General features: G+C 39.4%; 1 protein-coding gene across 1 annotated transcript in view; it reads left to right on the forward strand.

Annotated features, from left to right (window-relative positions):
- The window catches only part of tenm4 (teneurin transmembrane protein 4), a 231,648-nt gene that overhangs the window by 177,616 nt on the left and 35,657 nt on the right, over positions 1–18,375 (forward strand). Inside the window, 3 exon segments of the mRNA XM_058744934.1 lie at positions 194–443; positions 7,568–7,800; positions 9,808–9,962. Of these exon segments, the coding sequence (XP_058600917.1) occupies positions 194–443; positions 7,568–7,800; positions 9,808–9,962 (638 nt within the window).

Below are 18,375 nucleotides of genomic sequence, written 5' to 3' on the forward strand. Positions count from 1 at the left end.
CAGAGAAAAGCTCCATACAAATACATTTAATGTCATTAAATTTGAGCAGAATTGAATCAGCTTTAAAACCTCCGCTTCTCATATCCGATAAAACCTGTTGATTTACTGCAGAGTGAAGGATGTTCTAAATGGATTTGGGGAAATTACAATGAATGGACAAAATACTTATGACGTCTCTCTCTTTGGCACTCAGGTATCCTGCACAAGGGTAACGGCGAGAACATCTTCATTTCCCAGCAGCCCCCTGTCATCGGAAGCATCATGGGTAATGGGCGAAGGCGCAGTATCTCCTGTCCAAGCTGCAATGGGCTGGCGGACGGAAATAAGCTGCTCGCACCTGTAGCTTTAGCCTGTGGGTCGGATGGTAGTCTGTATGTGGGGGATTTCAACTACGTCCGTCGGATCTTCACCACGGGAAATGTCACGAGTGTCTTAGAGCTCAGGTTTGGCATTCTGCATGTGCATAGATACACAAACATTCGCACACCCACCAAAATGATAAGTTGCTTTGTACATCCTGTTAGATAAGTTGCTCACAAACCAAAAGGCATCTGACTATCAGTACTTGGAGTATCGACATATAGAACATATGCCTTTTACTTTTAAAGAAATAGTTTACACAAAAAATAATGTTTTATTGTTGGTTACCATCATTCCAAACCTGTCTGACTTTAATGATTGCAAAGACTGGAATAAATGATAACAGAATTTTCATTTTTGGGGTAAACTACAGTATTTGTTTAAATGTACTTGCTATTGCTCAGAAATGTATAGGATGAATACAAACCTTGTTAAATTTTCATTCATCTAACCCAATAAGCACACATTCATCTTCAAGATGTCTGTTAAAGAGCAAATCATTTGGGAAGCATCCATTAATTATTGGGCATAGTCATCTGGTAAATCTTTTAAAGAGTAAATTTGCATTTTATACTTGACAAGCCACCTGGAAGCGTTTTAGAGATGAATTGAGAATGAACAAACTCTTTATAAATTACATTTCCAGATACAGTTCAGAAAATTGACATCTTAGTCAGAGGTTCTCAACTGGTTTTGCTTCAGGACTCAGAGTTTACACTGGATTAAGTAGTGTTGCAAGACTGTACCATACAATAACAAAGTACAATATAACACAAATTTTGTTTTAGCTTTGTTTTTCCACATTGGAACAGACCCATTTTGTCTTGTCCACCAGTTAAGAATCGCTGGCCTAGGCTACATAAGTATGTGTCCTATGAGGGAATCCTTTCTATTCGTTATGAATACAGTAGATATGCTTGTAGAATTATAGTAGTATAATTTTACCACTCTAACCTCTTCTCTGTACATTAATGCATGAATTAAGTACTAACTCTTTGAGCTAACCTGTTTTCCCACTTTCTTCTTTTCATGCTGCTCTCGATAAATACAGAAATAAAGATTTCAGACATAGGTAAGAGCTCTTCTAAAGAGTCATACCGTTTATTATGATGAATGAACTTCAGCTAAATATTCTGTTCAGTCTTTTGTTGATGTGCAGTTGCTTTTATAGCTGCCTGTGGAATGCACAGAATGAAGGCATACCAAGGAGTGCATTAAAACACATCCTCTCTGGATTGCAATAAAACGGGCAGTGCTACGACTTTGCTTTGAAATAGTGCTGTAGATCAGTGGAGACCAGTTTGATGCATGGGTAAACTCTCAAAGTGGGTTACTGCAACAGAAAAAAATGCTTAAAGAATAGTGTATGTTAAGGAAACCAGAGTCAGGGCACATAATTTGAAATGTCAGACAGGAAGATGGAAAAGCGGTTACCAGCTTAGCATAAGCTCGGTATCAGCGTTTTAAATATTTCTCACCCTCAGGGGACTCGGCTTCCTTAAAGAATATAATTACCCACCCCTCCCCATTAGAAGTACCCATGCTGCATTACCCACAATACAGTGTGATATTTCACCCGATGACAAATTACACATTCAAAGCGCCGTCGGATCTGAATACACAGTTCGTTAACATGTTTGATTTGACAAATGGCAGCGTGATATCGAGGAAAAAAAGCTTCAGTCATCAAACTTCGATCTAAGCTTTCAAATATAACACACATCCTCCCTGTGGTGCTATGAACCCTTAATATGGGATGCGTGGCACAACCAGCTGTGGGTTTTGACAGGCAGCAGTGTGACAGCTAACAGTATGATGCTCAGGTATGACTGACAGGATATGAGCGGGTTCTTGGTGAGAGGTTGGGTAAATTCAGGACACCTGCGAACTTCAAAAATGCGCTATCCTTCATGATGAAGTCTCCGTTTAACCCTGCATCCTTGGGTCGTGACTTTCCTGTGGACGATTCCGTCAAGACAAGGGGTGGCATCGCACATCATGTCGCTATTAGATATGGGCACATGTGCAATGCTGTGGTAAATGGCTAAATACTGTTTACTGAATATTTGTGTTGATAGCTGAGCATTAACACAGTAGATTGTACACTAGGCTACAAAAGAGAATTTGTGATTCAATCCAGGGATGAAGGAGAGAAAACCAAGGGGCTACGAAAGTGACGTGTTTGTCATGCCACCAAAACGTTGAACCTTCGACATGCTCTGTCATATAGGCATCTGTTGATCAATGAAACTTTTAGAGACCAGTTGTACTTCAGGACAACCTTCCCCAACATGCCTTCTTGGAAGTTTCTAGTAAGCCTGAAGTCCATGATTAACAAGTTAGTTTAACAAGTTTAATTAGGATTAGAACTAAAGCTGCATTCACGCCATGTCATAATTAGCGTAATTCCAAGATGACAACACGTTGTTACACTTTTTTTTATGCCCTTCCTTCGCTAACTTCCCTCAGTCTTGTTGACTCGGATGTACAGTACATCATTGATTACATTGCATGAGTGCCCACTACTGGTGGAAATCCTTGATATGAAGTAGACTGGCTCCCTCAGCCGAAAACAAGGGGACAAGGGTCTGCCCGTGTAAACTTCCCTCGTTCACTTCACGAAATGGAACGCCCTTCAAAATGGTAGCGGGGATTCCCCTGTGTGGAACTGCTTAGGGAAGTTTGCGAAGAAGAAGTGTCTAAAAGCGAAGTAGATCCAGCCTTGGAGCTGTCCACATTCTTGGACTCAGATGTAGCGCTTAAGTAGCGCCTAGTTTTAGCTCTCAGAACATTAGGGATTTTAAACAACAGCTGCGAGTGAAATGGCTACCAAGATGACCGGAAGCAAGCTGTTACACCGCCATAGCCGAGAACGTGAAAATCACTAAGAAACCATAAACAAGACGGCTCAATGTGGCATTCAGTCATTTATTGAAGTACAAATGATGGATCACGAGGAGGATGTTTAGGCAAAACTTACATTGTTCACTTCACATCATCTCTAGTCTCGGTGCTACCTGAAGTGTTGTTGCCAACAGCAGACTTATCTTTGTACAAATGTGAAAATCGTTAAAATTAGCTTAACTTTAAAACATATCAACAGAGATTAAATAAAAGACTAATGGTGGAATTGTATACTGATGCAATTACAATGTTATATACCATAAAATGTAACATTTACCTACCTAATCTGTCACGTTGTAACAACTACAGCAAACCGGCTGTTCTCTCGGTTACAGTGGAACATCACAAAGTAACTGTTACAGTCGCACATGTGCAATACAACGTCAGAATGCTGTTGCCATTCCATCAGTGGCTGTTGCTTAAATTCCCTATTCCCAGGAGTTGGAACAACTCCTAGTAGAACGTCATCTTGGAATTACAGTAATTAAGAAATGGTGTGAATGCAGCTTAAACTCTGCAGAACTGTGACCCTCCAGGAACAGGATTGAATGCCCCTGCTTCGCCCTCAAAAAGGATCTTACTCGTTTGTGTCCGTCAAACTGTCTGACAAGTAACCAAGCATTCGTGTTTAGCTCAGAGTCGGTTTCTGTCCTAAGGGCCACTAAATGCTTTGTAGTGTTTTTGTAGGTGCTGCTTTGTATTATCGGCCTTGAACCAGGTTTGTGTTGTTCTTTTTGATTGTAAAAGTTGTGCTTTGGGCTAAATCACTTACCGGAACATGTTCCAATAATTCATTTTAGAAATATACCTTTGTAAAAATGACTGCTGAAAAGGCCAAAATCATATTTGCAACCAGAAAAGAACTCATCACTGTTGTGTAAAAACAAATAAAGGCATCTCAGTGTTTATGTATGTGCACACAGACGAGAGAATAGGGCTAGACTGTGATCTCTCTGACATACCTGCTGACCCCCTTTCCACAAGAGTCGCTCACCTCCATCGTCACAGCAACATGCTGAAAAATCCAATTATCCTCCCCAGACCGGCTTTAGTTGTTGAATATAGATGGAGCCTATGAAGGTCAGGGTGTTCTCCTCATCACAGAAAGCACAATGCTGCGTGCTTCCAATAACACATTGTACAACACTGAGACTGCTGGGACTGAAAAGCATCTGCCCGAAGGGTCACGCCCCCCTTGCAAAATGGGATTGAGATTTTTCTTGACAAACCCGTTTTACCTTCCTTCCAAACCGAGGACATCATTCAACATGGTTAGCAGCCACACAGTGACGTGCCAAGCCCCAGGTCAACCGAAGCAGCCTGTTTCCAGCGATCTTCTGGAAGGTCAGTTGTCGGTCTGAATAATAGATCGAAGCTGACAATGCTGCAGACCTGCCGCTTTTCCTTTCCACACTCTCGCATTGGGCCACTGGGATTTGGCACTAACAGCCACAGAGTTTCAGGGGAACATGTTTCGGTCGGATTTGTTTAATCGGTTTTGAATGCTGATCCGAGGACAGGTTAGGTGCTGAAGATGATGTTATTTGGCAGATGTGTGTTAGAGCATTTGCTATGGCTAGTCATCTCTAACCTAGCCCTACCAACTTAACGTTTTTGTTCTCTTGCAGCAACGTTACCAACGTTGTAAGATTTTGAATGTGGATACTGAGACAGGTCGGTTGTTAGTAATGATGGCAGACCTCATTTTATGAAGAATGCTAAACGTTTTTGCTCTGTTGTAGTGGCCTTTAACCCTTCAGTTTTGAATGCTGATCCCTAGACAAATTGGGATTAGCAAAGATAGTTTTGGCAGAAGTGTATCATTCACTGCAGCTAGTCATCTCTAGAGTAGACCTACAGGTCCCTTACGAAAGTTAACCATGGTTTTACTACAAATAAAACCAGAAAACCATGGTCAGTATAGTTAAACCACGGTAATCACAAATTAACCATGGCTTTGCTACACTAACCATAGTTTAACCATGGTATTTATAGTAAAACTGTGGTTATACAAATGGTAACTAAAACAATGGTTACTACACTTTTACTACAATAAAACCATGGTTAATTTTAATTAATTAAGGGGTGGTGTGGCTCTTTTTACAGCAAATATTTTAACTTAATGCTTTTATTCTCTTGGTGTCCACTTTTTCATCTTGGTAGGTTTTTTATGCATTTAAGACAAGTTGTTTTTAAGTGATGGTGGTATTTAGCGGCCATGTGTTGTAGCATTTGCTTAGGCTAGTCATCTTACGAAGAATGCCTGTCCCTGAATGTTTTTGTACTCTTGCAGTGACCTTTCTAACTTTGTTAGGTTTGAATGCTAATCTTTAGACAAATTGGATGTTAGCAATGATGGTATTTAGCAAGTAAGCGTTGTAGCATTTGCTGTGGCTAGTTATCTTGTAAGTACTAGTCCTATAATACCAGGAGTTCCGCTTTTTACAAAGAATATTTTTCACTTAACATTTTCACTCAATTGCTGTGACCTTTCTCACTTTAAGTTCTGAATGTTTATCATTTGACAAGTTGGTTGTTAGCAATGATGGTTTAAAGCAGGCATGTGTCACAGCACAAGCACGAAGAATGCTTTTCACATAGCATGTTGTTCTCGATATTTTGACATTTTTCACTTTCTCAAGTTTTAAATCTGGATCCAAGTTGGTTGTGTGTCACGTAGCATTTACTTTGGCTAGTTATCACTAGCATACTAACACAATCTTATCAACCGAGTGGCACTTTTTACAATGAATATATTGTTCAATTAATGCTTTTGCTGTCTTGAATGACCTTTCCCACTTACATTTTCATTCAAGATTTTAAATACTAAACAGAAGTTGGCTGTTAGCAGTGATAGTTTTTGGCAGATGTGTGTCTAAGCATGTGCCCTGGCTAGTCATCTTATGAAGAATGCTTTTCACTTAACATTTTTGTTCTCATGCTGTGACCTTTCTCACTTCGTTCAAAAACAATTAACCCCTCCAGGAAGACACTATTCCAGAAAGGCGAGAATGTTTCACACTTTTTTTCTTTTCTTCTGTCATGAACAACTGCTGAATATTCACACATTCTCACAAAAGCTAACATTTATGACGAGTTGAACATTATGATTTCCACCTTTTCTGCAACACATATTAAATCAGCCAGTACAGTAATTCTTCGTTTTTCACTGTACTTCAGCAGACGGAAATTGCACGAGCCTGAAGTAACATTTTTTTGGTGAACAAACTTTATGATCTAGCACTAACCTTTGCAAGTCATCCACATTTCACCGCAAGCAGTCTTTGACCACAGATGTAGCCATCAGCAGAGCTGTAATTATAGCATATCACAAATCAACTTGAAAAGTGTAAAATTGCGATTCAGGTGCCTAGCCTTTCTATCGTTTTCTCAGAATATGATTAGTACACTATAGAGAGGAAACTCAGTACGTTGCCTTTTTTTTTTTTCACTGGTGAGACCCTCTCTAGCCTGATTGGAGCAATTTTGTTGGGCTTTCGTGTTCTTTAGCCCCCTGTGTGGTTGTGAGGGATGACTTTGACTGTCCAGCTTTACCATGTAATGGACTGTTTTTGGCCTGTGGGCCATTTTTGCTCCAGGAATACATAATGTGTTTAGATAACGGCTCTAGACCACATGCATCTCCAGAAGAAAGTTTCCCTGTAGGGGACTTGGTGGCATACCTATTTGAATGCGCACTGGCAGCACATTAGATGCTGGGCTGACTGCATTAACCACAGGCTTTACACACACTACATGCGTTTCTATATTTGGAATGAAAGTAGATGCATACAGTAAAAGATTGATGTGAAGAGGACATGGCAGAGATGTCTCAAGCTATGGCAGTGGATCTGTCAACCCTTGATTCTTATTTGCAATGTACATAAACCCTTACTGCAAATTCCCATCTCTGAGGCTGTTTGTAATGCATGGTTTTAAACGTGATACACGATTCACATGTTACCATGTCAAAATGTTTCAAAAGCCTTGCTGTTATTTTTAATTGTTTTACTGCATTATAATTACATTTTCATATCATATGAATACATTTATGAATGAAAAATCTGGGTTAAACTTTATTTTAAGGTGTCCTTGTTACAGTGTAATTATACATTTAAGTGCTGAGTAATATTAATTGACTACATGTACTTACTATATGGTTAGGGTTAGGATTAGGGTTGCTTGCATGTAATTGTGCATAATTTATTGTTGTTATAATAGTAAGTACATGTAACATGTGTAACAAGGACACAAAGAAGTACTTTACACAAACTAATTGTGTTTCTTTGTTTGAATTTTTTAGCAATAGTCCTGCACACAAATATTACCTGGCAACTAGTCCTGTTTCGGGGGCCCTGTACCTTTCGGACACCAGCAGCAGGAAGGTGTTTAAAGTGAAATCTCTGAACACAGTGAAGGATGTGGCAAAGAATCTAGAGCTGGTGGCCGGCACAGGCGATCAGTGTCTACCCTACGATGAGACGCGCTGCGGGGATGGAGGCAAGGCAGTGGAGGCCACACTTACCAACCCTAGAGGTAAACCTCCATATATCTGAATAACAGTGTCGATTTATTTCAGAAACAGACAGCGATTTTGGCATTACCGGTTCAATTTTCCCATCATTCCCATTAGGCTATGAGCAAATTCCTTTAAATTAAAGATGCTGTAAGCAATTTCGTCTATTTTGCTTCAGCCGCACATACTCTCTCCAAAATGAGTTTCCTCCATATATTTGTACCAGTACAAGCCCTAAGCAACAAATTCAGAGTAAACCCCAAAACCATAGCATGAAATTGATAGCAAAACCTGTGGTTTGCATATGCTTGTCAATTTTCCAGTATAGAGAGTACCCATTCTCCTAGTGTAGCATATGTAATGCTCTGAGGGGAATCTTGGGGGTGCTAAAATTAATGTTTCCGGTCCCACTTTATATTAGGTGGCCTTAACTACTATGTACTTACATTTAAATTAATAATTTGGTACAATGCACTTATTGTGTACATACATGTTATTACATTGTACTTATATTTTTAAAAATACCTATATGTAATTACATCTGTAATAAATTTCTGTAATTGCATTTATAATTATGCTGTTGACCCATCCCTTACACCTTAACCCACCCTTAAACCTACCCAGACCACCAATCCTGTCCCTAACCTTACCCGTAGCCCACTTCAATAGCAGCAATAGTGTTTTGCAATACAGTATGAACACAATAAGTACATTGTACTTATTTTTTAATGTAAGTACATAGTAGTTAAGGTCACCTAATATAAAGTGTGACCATGTTTCCTTCTATTTTCACCAACGCAAAGCAATAATATGATGGCATTTTCTAGTCTGTTTTCCATCATTTGAGAGTAAAGAAGCATTTGTGACTGAAGCTGTGATTTTCATGGCATTATAATATGCAAACGTACCCAGCACCACGTTTCCCTTTTTCATCCACAATGACGTTGAAATGATTCACATGCTCTTAAATAGCTTGAACAGCACCACACGCATCTCTCTTCCCCAGGCTGCTCAATGCCTGGTTGTTGTTCCTCAGACATAAATAATGAGTTTAACACATGGATTTTTTATTAGACTTCTGGCTTCCTATTGAGAATGTTGATGCTGAGAGATATGCATTCCGTTCCGTCCTTACAATTATCACTATATCATTAATATATCAACTTTATTTATCATTCCAACTTTGAACATGCACTTAGCATATGTGCAACTTCCTGTTGTTCCTGTTTTGATTTGTTTTATTTTGTTTTATTGTGTTTTGCTTTGCTTTTTTTTTTTTTTTTTTGCTTGCATCAAAATGTAAAGAAAAAATAGAAATGTTAAGATTTTATTTTATTTTATTTTTGTCAGTGATGATTCTCATTAAATTTCATTATTGTAATATAGTAAATGTTAATATACTACTTTTTAATTTTTTAATTAGACTGACATTTTTTCCACAGTTAGGCATATTACCTTCTTCTGTCTCTATTTATTCATTCATTCATTCATTCATTCATTCATTCATTCATTCATTCATTCATTCATTCATTCATTCATGCATTCATTCATGCATTCATTCATGCATTCATTCATTCATTCATTCATTCATTCAATTTGTTTATTTTTTATGTTAAAGGTGATTCCTGTTAAATTTAATTTTAGTAATAAATTATATTATTTGTAATATATGATTTTATTGTATTTTTTATTAGACTGTTTTTACATTTAGTATTTTTATTTACATTGGCATGCATTAAATGCTTTTTATTTTTATAAAACTTTTATTTATTTATTTATTTATTTATTTATTTTAATTATAGTTTCAAGAATTGTATTGTATTGTAAATATAAAGTATGTGGTGTTACAAAAATAGGCTTAATTTTCTATAGTTAACTGTATTTTTTAAAAATGTATTTATTTATTTAGATTTGTGTTATAAATATTAATCTTTTTGATTGTGTAATTCAACAAATTGTTGATCATGTAGGATTATTCATTCCTCCCAGCAGAGATCCATTCCCTTTTTCTTGTCTCTTGTCTCCAGGCATTACTGTGGATAAGTATGGCGTGATCTTCTTTGTAGACGGCACCATGATCCGCCGCATCGATCAGAACGGTATCATATCCACCCTGCTGGGCTTCAACGACTTGACCTCAGCACGACCCCTGAGCTGTGACTCAGTGATGGACATCTCACAGGTAGGTAGCCTTCTTGTGTACCTTCGGCGGCTTTCTCAACCATCACGCCTCTTTATTAAGGCCAGTTTATGGCAGGATTTGTGAAAGGCCAGCACGACTATACTGTTCTGCCACCATGTTCGGTGTAGTCGTCATGTCAGCCTTAGCGAGGGTGAAGGGTCGCAGCTGACATCTCTTCAGGGCAGGTCAGGGGTCTTTGTGTTCCCTTGGGTCCTGGTAACCCAGATGCTGCTTACAGCTGCAGGCCTGCGAAACCCAGTTTCAAGCTGACCTACAACCTGAGTGACAGAGCTGCTTCCTCCATCCCAAAAACACGCTCGTATACACGCTCACAAAAACGTGCACTCTCTCGTCACCCAAGGCGCTGTTAACCAATCCAAATGTTACCTGTCACCCCAGGCAAGGACGCTGCGCTGACTGCCATCTCTAAAGTATCATTTTGGGATGTGGCACTGCCCTAGAGGTCCAGACCTGGAGCTTTTTAGGCTGCTTTGGTTTTCCTTTCCTTTATTTTTCCTGCAACATTCTCCCAGTGTCAAGACAATCAACAATGCCTGAGGTTATAATGACAAAGAAAATATAGTTGGCTGCAATAAGCTTTTGCCTTGATACTATAGTAAACATCTTCATTATGCATTTCTATAACCAATTTTATGTTTTGGATGTAGCAAACTGAAATGTTCAGTGACTAATTAGAATTACTAGATATCAATGCAGTGTAATCACTCAAGTCTGTTTTATAGCATCCCTATTAGAAAAGTGCAATAGAACTCAACAGGAAGTCGCACTTCCAGCTTAGAAACTTTTTTTTTTTAACAGCAATTTTCAAATCTTGACATGGCAGGAAATAGCAGACAAATTATCAGTGAGTCAAAGTTGCTGCATTACTAAAAGACTGAGGAAAGAAATTTCTCATTGCTGCAGTATGAAAAAAAAAACAGAGGAAAATCACAGTGATTTTATTTTAAATAATAAAATGAACATAAATTACATTTAGTTCAACAAATGTCGTATACTTACTATTGAGCTTTAAATTCAAATATTAATCATTATTTTTGTGCATTATAGTTTTATATAATTATATAAGATTTTTTTTCATATTACAGTAATGGGTATAAAGGAAACAGGTCAATTTAGCTCAAAGGGAATCATTTATGATTTTAAAGGGAATTTGAACAGACTCACTGTTTCACGGCTGATCACTGAGTCGGCAGCGATTCGCTGGATATTAAAATCCAAAATACAGTGAAAACACTATTAAATAGCACAGTAACAAGATCAGCAATTTAAGACATTAACAAGCACAAAACACAAGATACTTCTCTTTTCAATACAAATAAGACTTTATTGGATAAATCTAAGACATGTAAACTAATCTAACACATGAACACACGCATTCACACATTCACACACATTGCAGGAAAAGAGAAAGTGAGGAAAGGAAGACTTTAGAGAATGAAAATGTGAAATCCCAAGCTTATAGGAATATATGCTATTGCACAGACCTGAACAACCATCAATCACTTATTTAACCCTCGTATTGAGTTTCTTAGTGAGGCTAAAATTGGTATTAAATGCACCAATTCAGCTAAAATCTGGAGGTTACTTGCTTGCGTTGCTTTTGTGTTAAGGGATTCCCTTTTGTTGTCGTCTTTGCAGAAAGGGGGTTTCCCAAGGTTGCTGATTGCTTGGAGGTTCAGCAGTCGTTGAAGTGATGTCTTGGGAAGCCAATGGTTGGGCGTTGGCTGAAGGTGCAGAGTTGTGGCTGGTAGAAGTTTTGAGGCGGTCACAGACTGAGTTGAACTCGGAAACAAGGTGTGGCGGAAAAACTTAAACTGAGAACACAAAACTCGCAACGGAAAAGAAAAGAAACTAAAGTAAAAGAAAGAAAGGATGTAATGAGACTAGGTAGTTTTTCTTCTCATCGTGGTGATAAGTAGCAGCTGGCATGTAAGTCAGAGCACGCTCAAAGAGCGCTAAAAAGCAGCATCAAAACGCGGTGGCAAAAAGCGAAAGCAAAAAGAGAAGAGAGGAAGCTTGATGGTGTCCTGAGTTTTTAAACTCGGCTTTTGGACACATCCCAACTGGTGTCTTGACCAATTAGATACTGTCTTAGCTCGGGGTGTTGCTCTGTTTCTCCTCCCAATGCATAAATCTATGATGTTATCTTATCAGTCACATGGTCCGAACTTTCCCGCTCTTTGCAGAGTATAATTTTGGACATGATTTATATAACCAGAATATGATACATTTGACAAAGAATTGATTGATAGAAACATTTAAAGTATGATTTTTAAAACACACACATACTAAACATGAATATGAACCCTTAAGCTATTCAATAGTTATTAAAAAGACATACACAATAAGTGATTAAAACATGATTGTCAAATGTGTGGGTTACATACATGATGTGAAGTTAACCAATGGACTGATATTCATTTATAAGTCTTTTTTGAGTTCATTTTGGTGCATCTACATCTATAAAAGACATAAGGACATGTTCTGTGAAGACCAGAGAGGTTAAAAGGTCTCAAGGAATTTCAGTCTGGTCTTTTATCTTCTAGGTGGGGGGAAACCACTCCAAGAAAGTCTCTACTAATGATTTTCCTCATGTGATGGTCATGATATGCTGTGTTTTTGACCATCAATCTCGGTTACTTGCCCCAAATTTGACAATCTCCTTCCTGCGTTGGACTTATCAATAAGTATCGTTTTGTCTTAATGTTGCAAGCTGTTCTGTGAAAGAGACTTGCCTCAGACGGGCTGGCGCTAGGGATCTGATTTATGACGTTGTCTTGTTCTCCGGGGCCTCTTTGGAATTTCGGCTCCTCATGTTTCGATGTTCTGATCGAATCTTAAATTGTCTAATTCGCTCTGATATCCTACTTGGGAATTTGTTAACCTTTGATAATGTAATATGGGAACTTTGACTCGTTGATATATTTACTTTAAATATATTTACTTTAAAGTTGTGGCCTCATATGCTCACTTGCTCTGCCAGGTTGTTTTATTGATCAAAATTACTGTAAAGATGATAAAATTACGAAATATTTTAACAATTAAAAATAACAGTTTTATATTTGTATATATTTTAAAATGTAATTTATTCATGTGATGGCAAAGCCGAATTTTTAGCAAGCATTACTCCAATCCTCAGTGTAACATGATCCTTGAGAAATCATATTATATTATGTGCTGCTCCAGAAACATTTCAGTGTTGACAGTTGTGCTGCTTAATATTTTTGTGGAAAAATTAAAAAATAAATAAAAATCTTACTGACCCTTACATTTTAATTACATTATATTTACATTAAAAATGTTTTGTAATGCATAGGAAAATATCATTTAAAAAATAGGCTTCATTTTTTTTTTTTTCCGTTTGGGGCCAGGCAATTTTTGTGGGATTCACCTTACAACCAATAAAATTTGAAACACATCTTTATGGGTCTCATCTTAAAAAAATCCACAGTATGAAGATCATAAATTGAACGAAATGAGGAAAAAGCACGCTACGGTGTATAGTCCAACACATGAATTGTATTCAAGCTTCTGGTTTTGCTTACATATATCTGTCCAGCTTACGGTTTGCTCAATAATGCCTCTGCTGCCTGACAGAGAGGCTTTATTTTTCTGAGAGGATGTGGATCACTGGGGAGACGACCTCCAGCTGCACCACAGAGAAAACCTCTCTAGCCTGAAATGCACACACACTCACAGAAAGACCACTGCAGTCCCAGCCTCAATGATGACAAATCACACCAGCTTCTGCCAAAGATACTCAGACAGTAAAAAGCATCCATTAAAAATGCATGTGCAGCACACGCTCACTGCATCAAACACGCCACCGCATTACTTAAGCCTGCTGCTGCCACACTTTTGAGGGCTCATCTGAAGCCTGTTTCCTCCCTCTCATACGCCGCCTGCCAATTCTCACCTAGATCCAACAAAAAATATCATATTTTTTGGTGCCGGGTACCGAGTTCATTAACATGTGATGCTCTTTAGGTCCCGATATCTCCGCTTCCAATAAGCCCCCCTTGGAAGCTTCAATTCTGTTATGGCTTCATTCCTTTCCACTTACTATTCAGATCTTGCATTCAGAGCACACCTCGCATTATATTCCAAATTTGTTTGCCTTTCAGGCAGCGCAGGCACCCCGCACGAGCGCTATGAATTTGAGACTTGGCAGGAATATTTCTTCTCAACTCTTACATTGGTTTCTGGAATAAATATTTTCCTCATCCCCTGGTGAATGTAGAGATATGGTGATAACTGCACATTCTTGGAGGAATGGGAGTATTTAAATGTCTTTTTACTTCAGTGATGGTTATTTTTGGTATGCAATGCAGGGGTTTACAACTGGGGTTCGGCAAAATTCAGAATAAAAAAAAAAAAAGAGAAAATTTACTGAGGTTTGATGGTATACTCTATGTAAAATGTTTATGTTGTTCCATTTTAATTGTCTTTCTTCAAATTAAAATGAAAAATAAATATGAATTTGACTGATCCTCGCTTAGCCCTGCCTTAAAACATTCCTACATTAAAACAATCCTACCTTAGCAACTGTTTCCATCCGCCATATGTTCAGGTTATGGACTTGTTTAGTGTACAGTAAGACTATAAGAGTATCTGTGTGTTTAGATAGTTTTCATATTATTATATATTATTATATAATTAGTGCTGTCAAGCGAATAATCGTGTTTAATCGCATTCAAAATAAACAAAATTATTTACATAATAATTCTACTGTGTATATTTATTATGTACAGTACATATAAATACACACATACAGTATATATTTTGAAAATATTTACATGTATATATTTATATTCATATAATTTACTTTTTTTTTTCTTAAATATATACATGCATGGGTGTGTATTTACAGTATATATGCATAATAAATATACACACTACACACACACATACTATGTAAATAAAAACTTTTATTTTGGATGCGATTAATCATTTGCCAACACTAATAATAATATTATCCAAAATAAGTCTTATAATAGTAACACAGTGTATGCAGAGAGGATTTAAGTTGTGTTTGAGTAAAAGTTTTTAAAATAAATTTCTTATGCTCACCAAGGCTGCATTTATTGGATCAAAAATACAGTAAATGAGTAATATTGTGAAATATAAATAGAACTGTTTTCCATTTGAATACGTTTTAAAATGTAATTAATTTCTGAGATGGCAAAAATGATTTTTCAGCAGTTTTCAGTGTCACGTGATCCTTCAGAAATCATTCTAATGTGCTGATTTGCTGCTCAACAAATATTTCTTAATATTATTCATCAAAGTTAAAAACAGCGCTATTTTTGTGGAAACCATGACATGTTTTCAATGTTTTTTTCAGGGTGATTTGATGAAAAGAAAGTTCGAAAGAACAACATCTATTTGAAATAGAAATCTTATGTAAGATTATAAATGTCTTCGCAGTCACTTTGATGAATGTGCCCTTGCTAAGTATTCATTTCTTCAAAAACAAAATTCTTGAGAGCTTGAGAATGTTATGCATTTACTTATTGATTCAGGTCATTGTAGTGTCGATAGTAACTAAAGAGTTTGAGGTGGGCGGAGCTTAGCGAAAGGTCAACTCCGCATCCTGTTTGCTACTTCAGGAATTTGATTGGAATTTAAATGGTGCGCAACCCTGTTATCTACAGCAACGGCTGCTCCAAAACAGCATGACTTCAAACTAAGCGAGCGATTATTTTCCTTTTCATGACCTGAATCAACATTGAAAAGAAATGTCGCAGTAAGGACTGTATTTTGAAAGGGCTGTTTAAGATGCAAGCTGGCTTACATGCTTTCGGACAAGGTCAAGCCTGCGTGTTCTCATTACACGTGCTTCAGCGTATGTTGAAGGATTTAACGGCAGCTATTCTAGTGTTGGATTTACGAGGGTGTGAGCCGTTTATTCCCTCTCTCACTCTGTTAGTGTGTGAAAGTGTGAGGAGTAGATGGAGAAATAGAGATGAAACATCCTGTCTATCACTCACAGAGGTATCAAATCCGACCCCCCACCCAGACACACACACACACACACACACACACAGGAGCTGAATATTTAATCGCCACTGTTCAGAAGAAAATGGATTTGATAAACAAAGAATTACTCTGATAGCAAAAAAACATCAAGACATCTGTTCATCGAGTGCGTTTTCATCTGGAAAATGTCTTATTTGTCTTTTTTTTTGTTCCATGCAATATGTTGCAAAAACCTAAGGATTCCTGAATCAACATCCTTTCTGGGCCTGGAATAAAATTTGTAGCATTAAGTCGTCATCTAATCATATCCTTAATGCTAAACCTACCCTGGAAATTGGATGAAAGTGTTTGGTGGGTTAGAATGCTGTTGAATCCCTAACCCTGGACTTAATCCTAACTCTGAAATCTGATTGGTTGGACCCTGTACCTAACCTTAAAATCTGATTGGTCATTGGCAGTGTTGTTCCAAGACCAAAAGAAACGTGTCCTACTTAAGGAAATCACATTTAACATTGCAAAAAAAAAAAACATTTCCCAGAGTTTTTCAGCAATATTTAAATGTTTCTGCAGTGCTTATTGTTTCGTTTTTTTCTTGAAGTGGTCCAAGAAAATAATAATAATGTTTTACAGTTATATTTTGTTCCCTTTCAGTCGGTCACTCCGAGTCACGTCGGGTGACCGACGAATTGGGATCTCGCTTAGAGAGACCAATCCACTTCGAGTGTAACTAAACGAGCCAATGCACATTGGCATGTGATTATTGCATCCAGCTGCCGCTGATCACAGCGTGAGTATAATTAGGCAGCAGGTGCAGCGCATATTCAGCTTTTCGCTTCGGAGCCGAGCGGTTACATCGTTCTGCTCCTGACTTCTGTTGACGAGTGAATTCAACGAGTTGAGCACGCTCTTTGGAAGACTCTCGTGCTGGTGGTACGGCGCTACAGCAGCGGTGGTTCTTCCCGTGTCGAGTGAATTGCACACATCAGGTTGCACTACCCCCTGTTTGTGTTACAGGTGACCATCTCCCCTGTGTGCTTTAGCATGCTAAAAGAGCTTTTTCCCTAAAAGAGCATTCATGGGTGCGTCTTTTTAAAGACGACGTTGCATCTGGCAAACTTGACGTCACGTCTTTGTAAAGACGAGTTGGGTCTTGCTACAGACAACGTGTCACCCGTGCGTTTCTGGATCGCTGCCTCACGTGCCTGGGTAGTAAGCATGCTGAGGTGGCGTTCGTAAATGAGTCATCTTCTCATTGGGAAGGTGATCATCTCGGAGTTGCAGGCCAGGCTCCGTTACCTCGACAAAGGGGCGGAGCTCTGTTGCCTCTGCCTCGATCTAGCTCTCGTTCTGGCTGCAGACAGGCGAGGACTACTTCAGGTGGTGGCACGGGTGGTCTGAGGATTACAGTGGTGGCAAAGCCTCCAGGGAACCAACCCTCGAGGGACCATCGCTCCTCTTGCGCTCTGAAACCAGTGAGCTGCCAATGGAACTGTGGCGAGTGGGGCGGGGCCGAGAGCCGTGGGAACCAGGCCTGGTCCTCTGGCCTGGTCTTCCACTGTTGTCACTCCTCCTTTTATCCTTCCGGAGCTCCTCCGTGGGACTCGAGACCGGTGAGTGGCGCAGGTGTCGCTCATTATCATTAACTCCACCGGCCTCGCTCCGTTCCCACGGCTCTTGGCCCCGCCCACTCGCCACATAAACATTCTGGCAGAGCGAACCAGCAGTATCCTTGGCGCTCCTTCCGATGACCGGATGTCAATCGCTACATCGGAGGGTGAGCCGGAGCTTCCTGGTGAATAAGATTCGGTTGCGCAGCTGCACCGGCAGTGGCAATGCCTGAATCAGACCCGGAAATGACGGCTATGCTTTCCCGGGCCGCTGAGAGGGTAGGGCTCGAGTGGAGACCTCCACCGTGTCCCGAGCCCTCGAGGTTGGACGACTGGTTCTCGGGGTAGCTTGTGCTGGTTCTCAGCACCCTGCCCCGGTGCCTCTCTTCCCGGAGGTGCATGGGGAGCTTACCAGGTCGTGGATGGGGGTGCAGCTGTATATGGGGGTCCCCCCGGTGGAGCGGTCGGCCCTGAGAGAACAGGGCGTTCGCATTCTCAACTACCTCGACGACTGGCTCATACTGGCTCAGTCTCAGGACCAGTTGTGCGAACACAGGGACTTGGTGCTCTGGCACCTCAGCCAGTTGGGCCTTCGGGTCAACTGAGAAAAGAGCAAACTCTCCCCGACGCAGAGGATCTCTTTTCTCGGAATGGAGTTGTATTCGGTCAACCAGATAGCACGCCTCACACAGGAACATGCTCAGTCGGTGTTGAACTGCTTGAATACGTTCAAGAGCAGGACGGCGGTCCCACTGAAATAATTTCAGAGGCTCCTGGGGCATATGGCAGCTGCAGCTGCAGTCACA

The sequence above is a fragment of the Onychostoma macrolepis genome, chromosome 15 (assembly GCF_012432095.1).
Source record: "Onychostoma macrolepis isolate SWU-2019 chromosome 15, ASM1243209v1, whole genome shotgun sequence".
Lineage (NCBI taxonomy): Eukaryota > Metazoa > Chordata > Actinopteri > Cypriniformes > Cyprinidae > Onychostoma > Onychostoma macrolepis.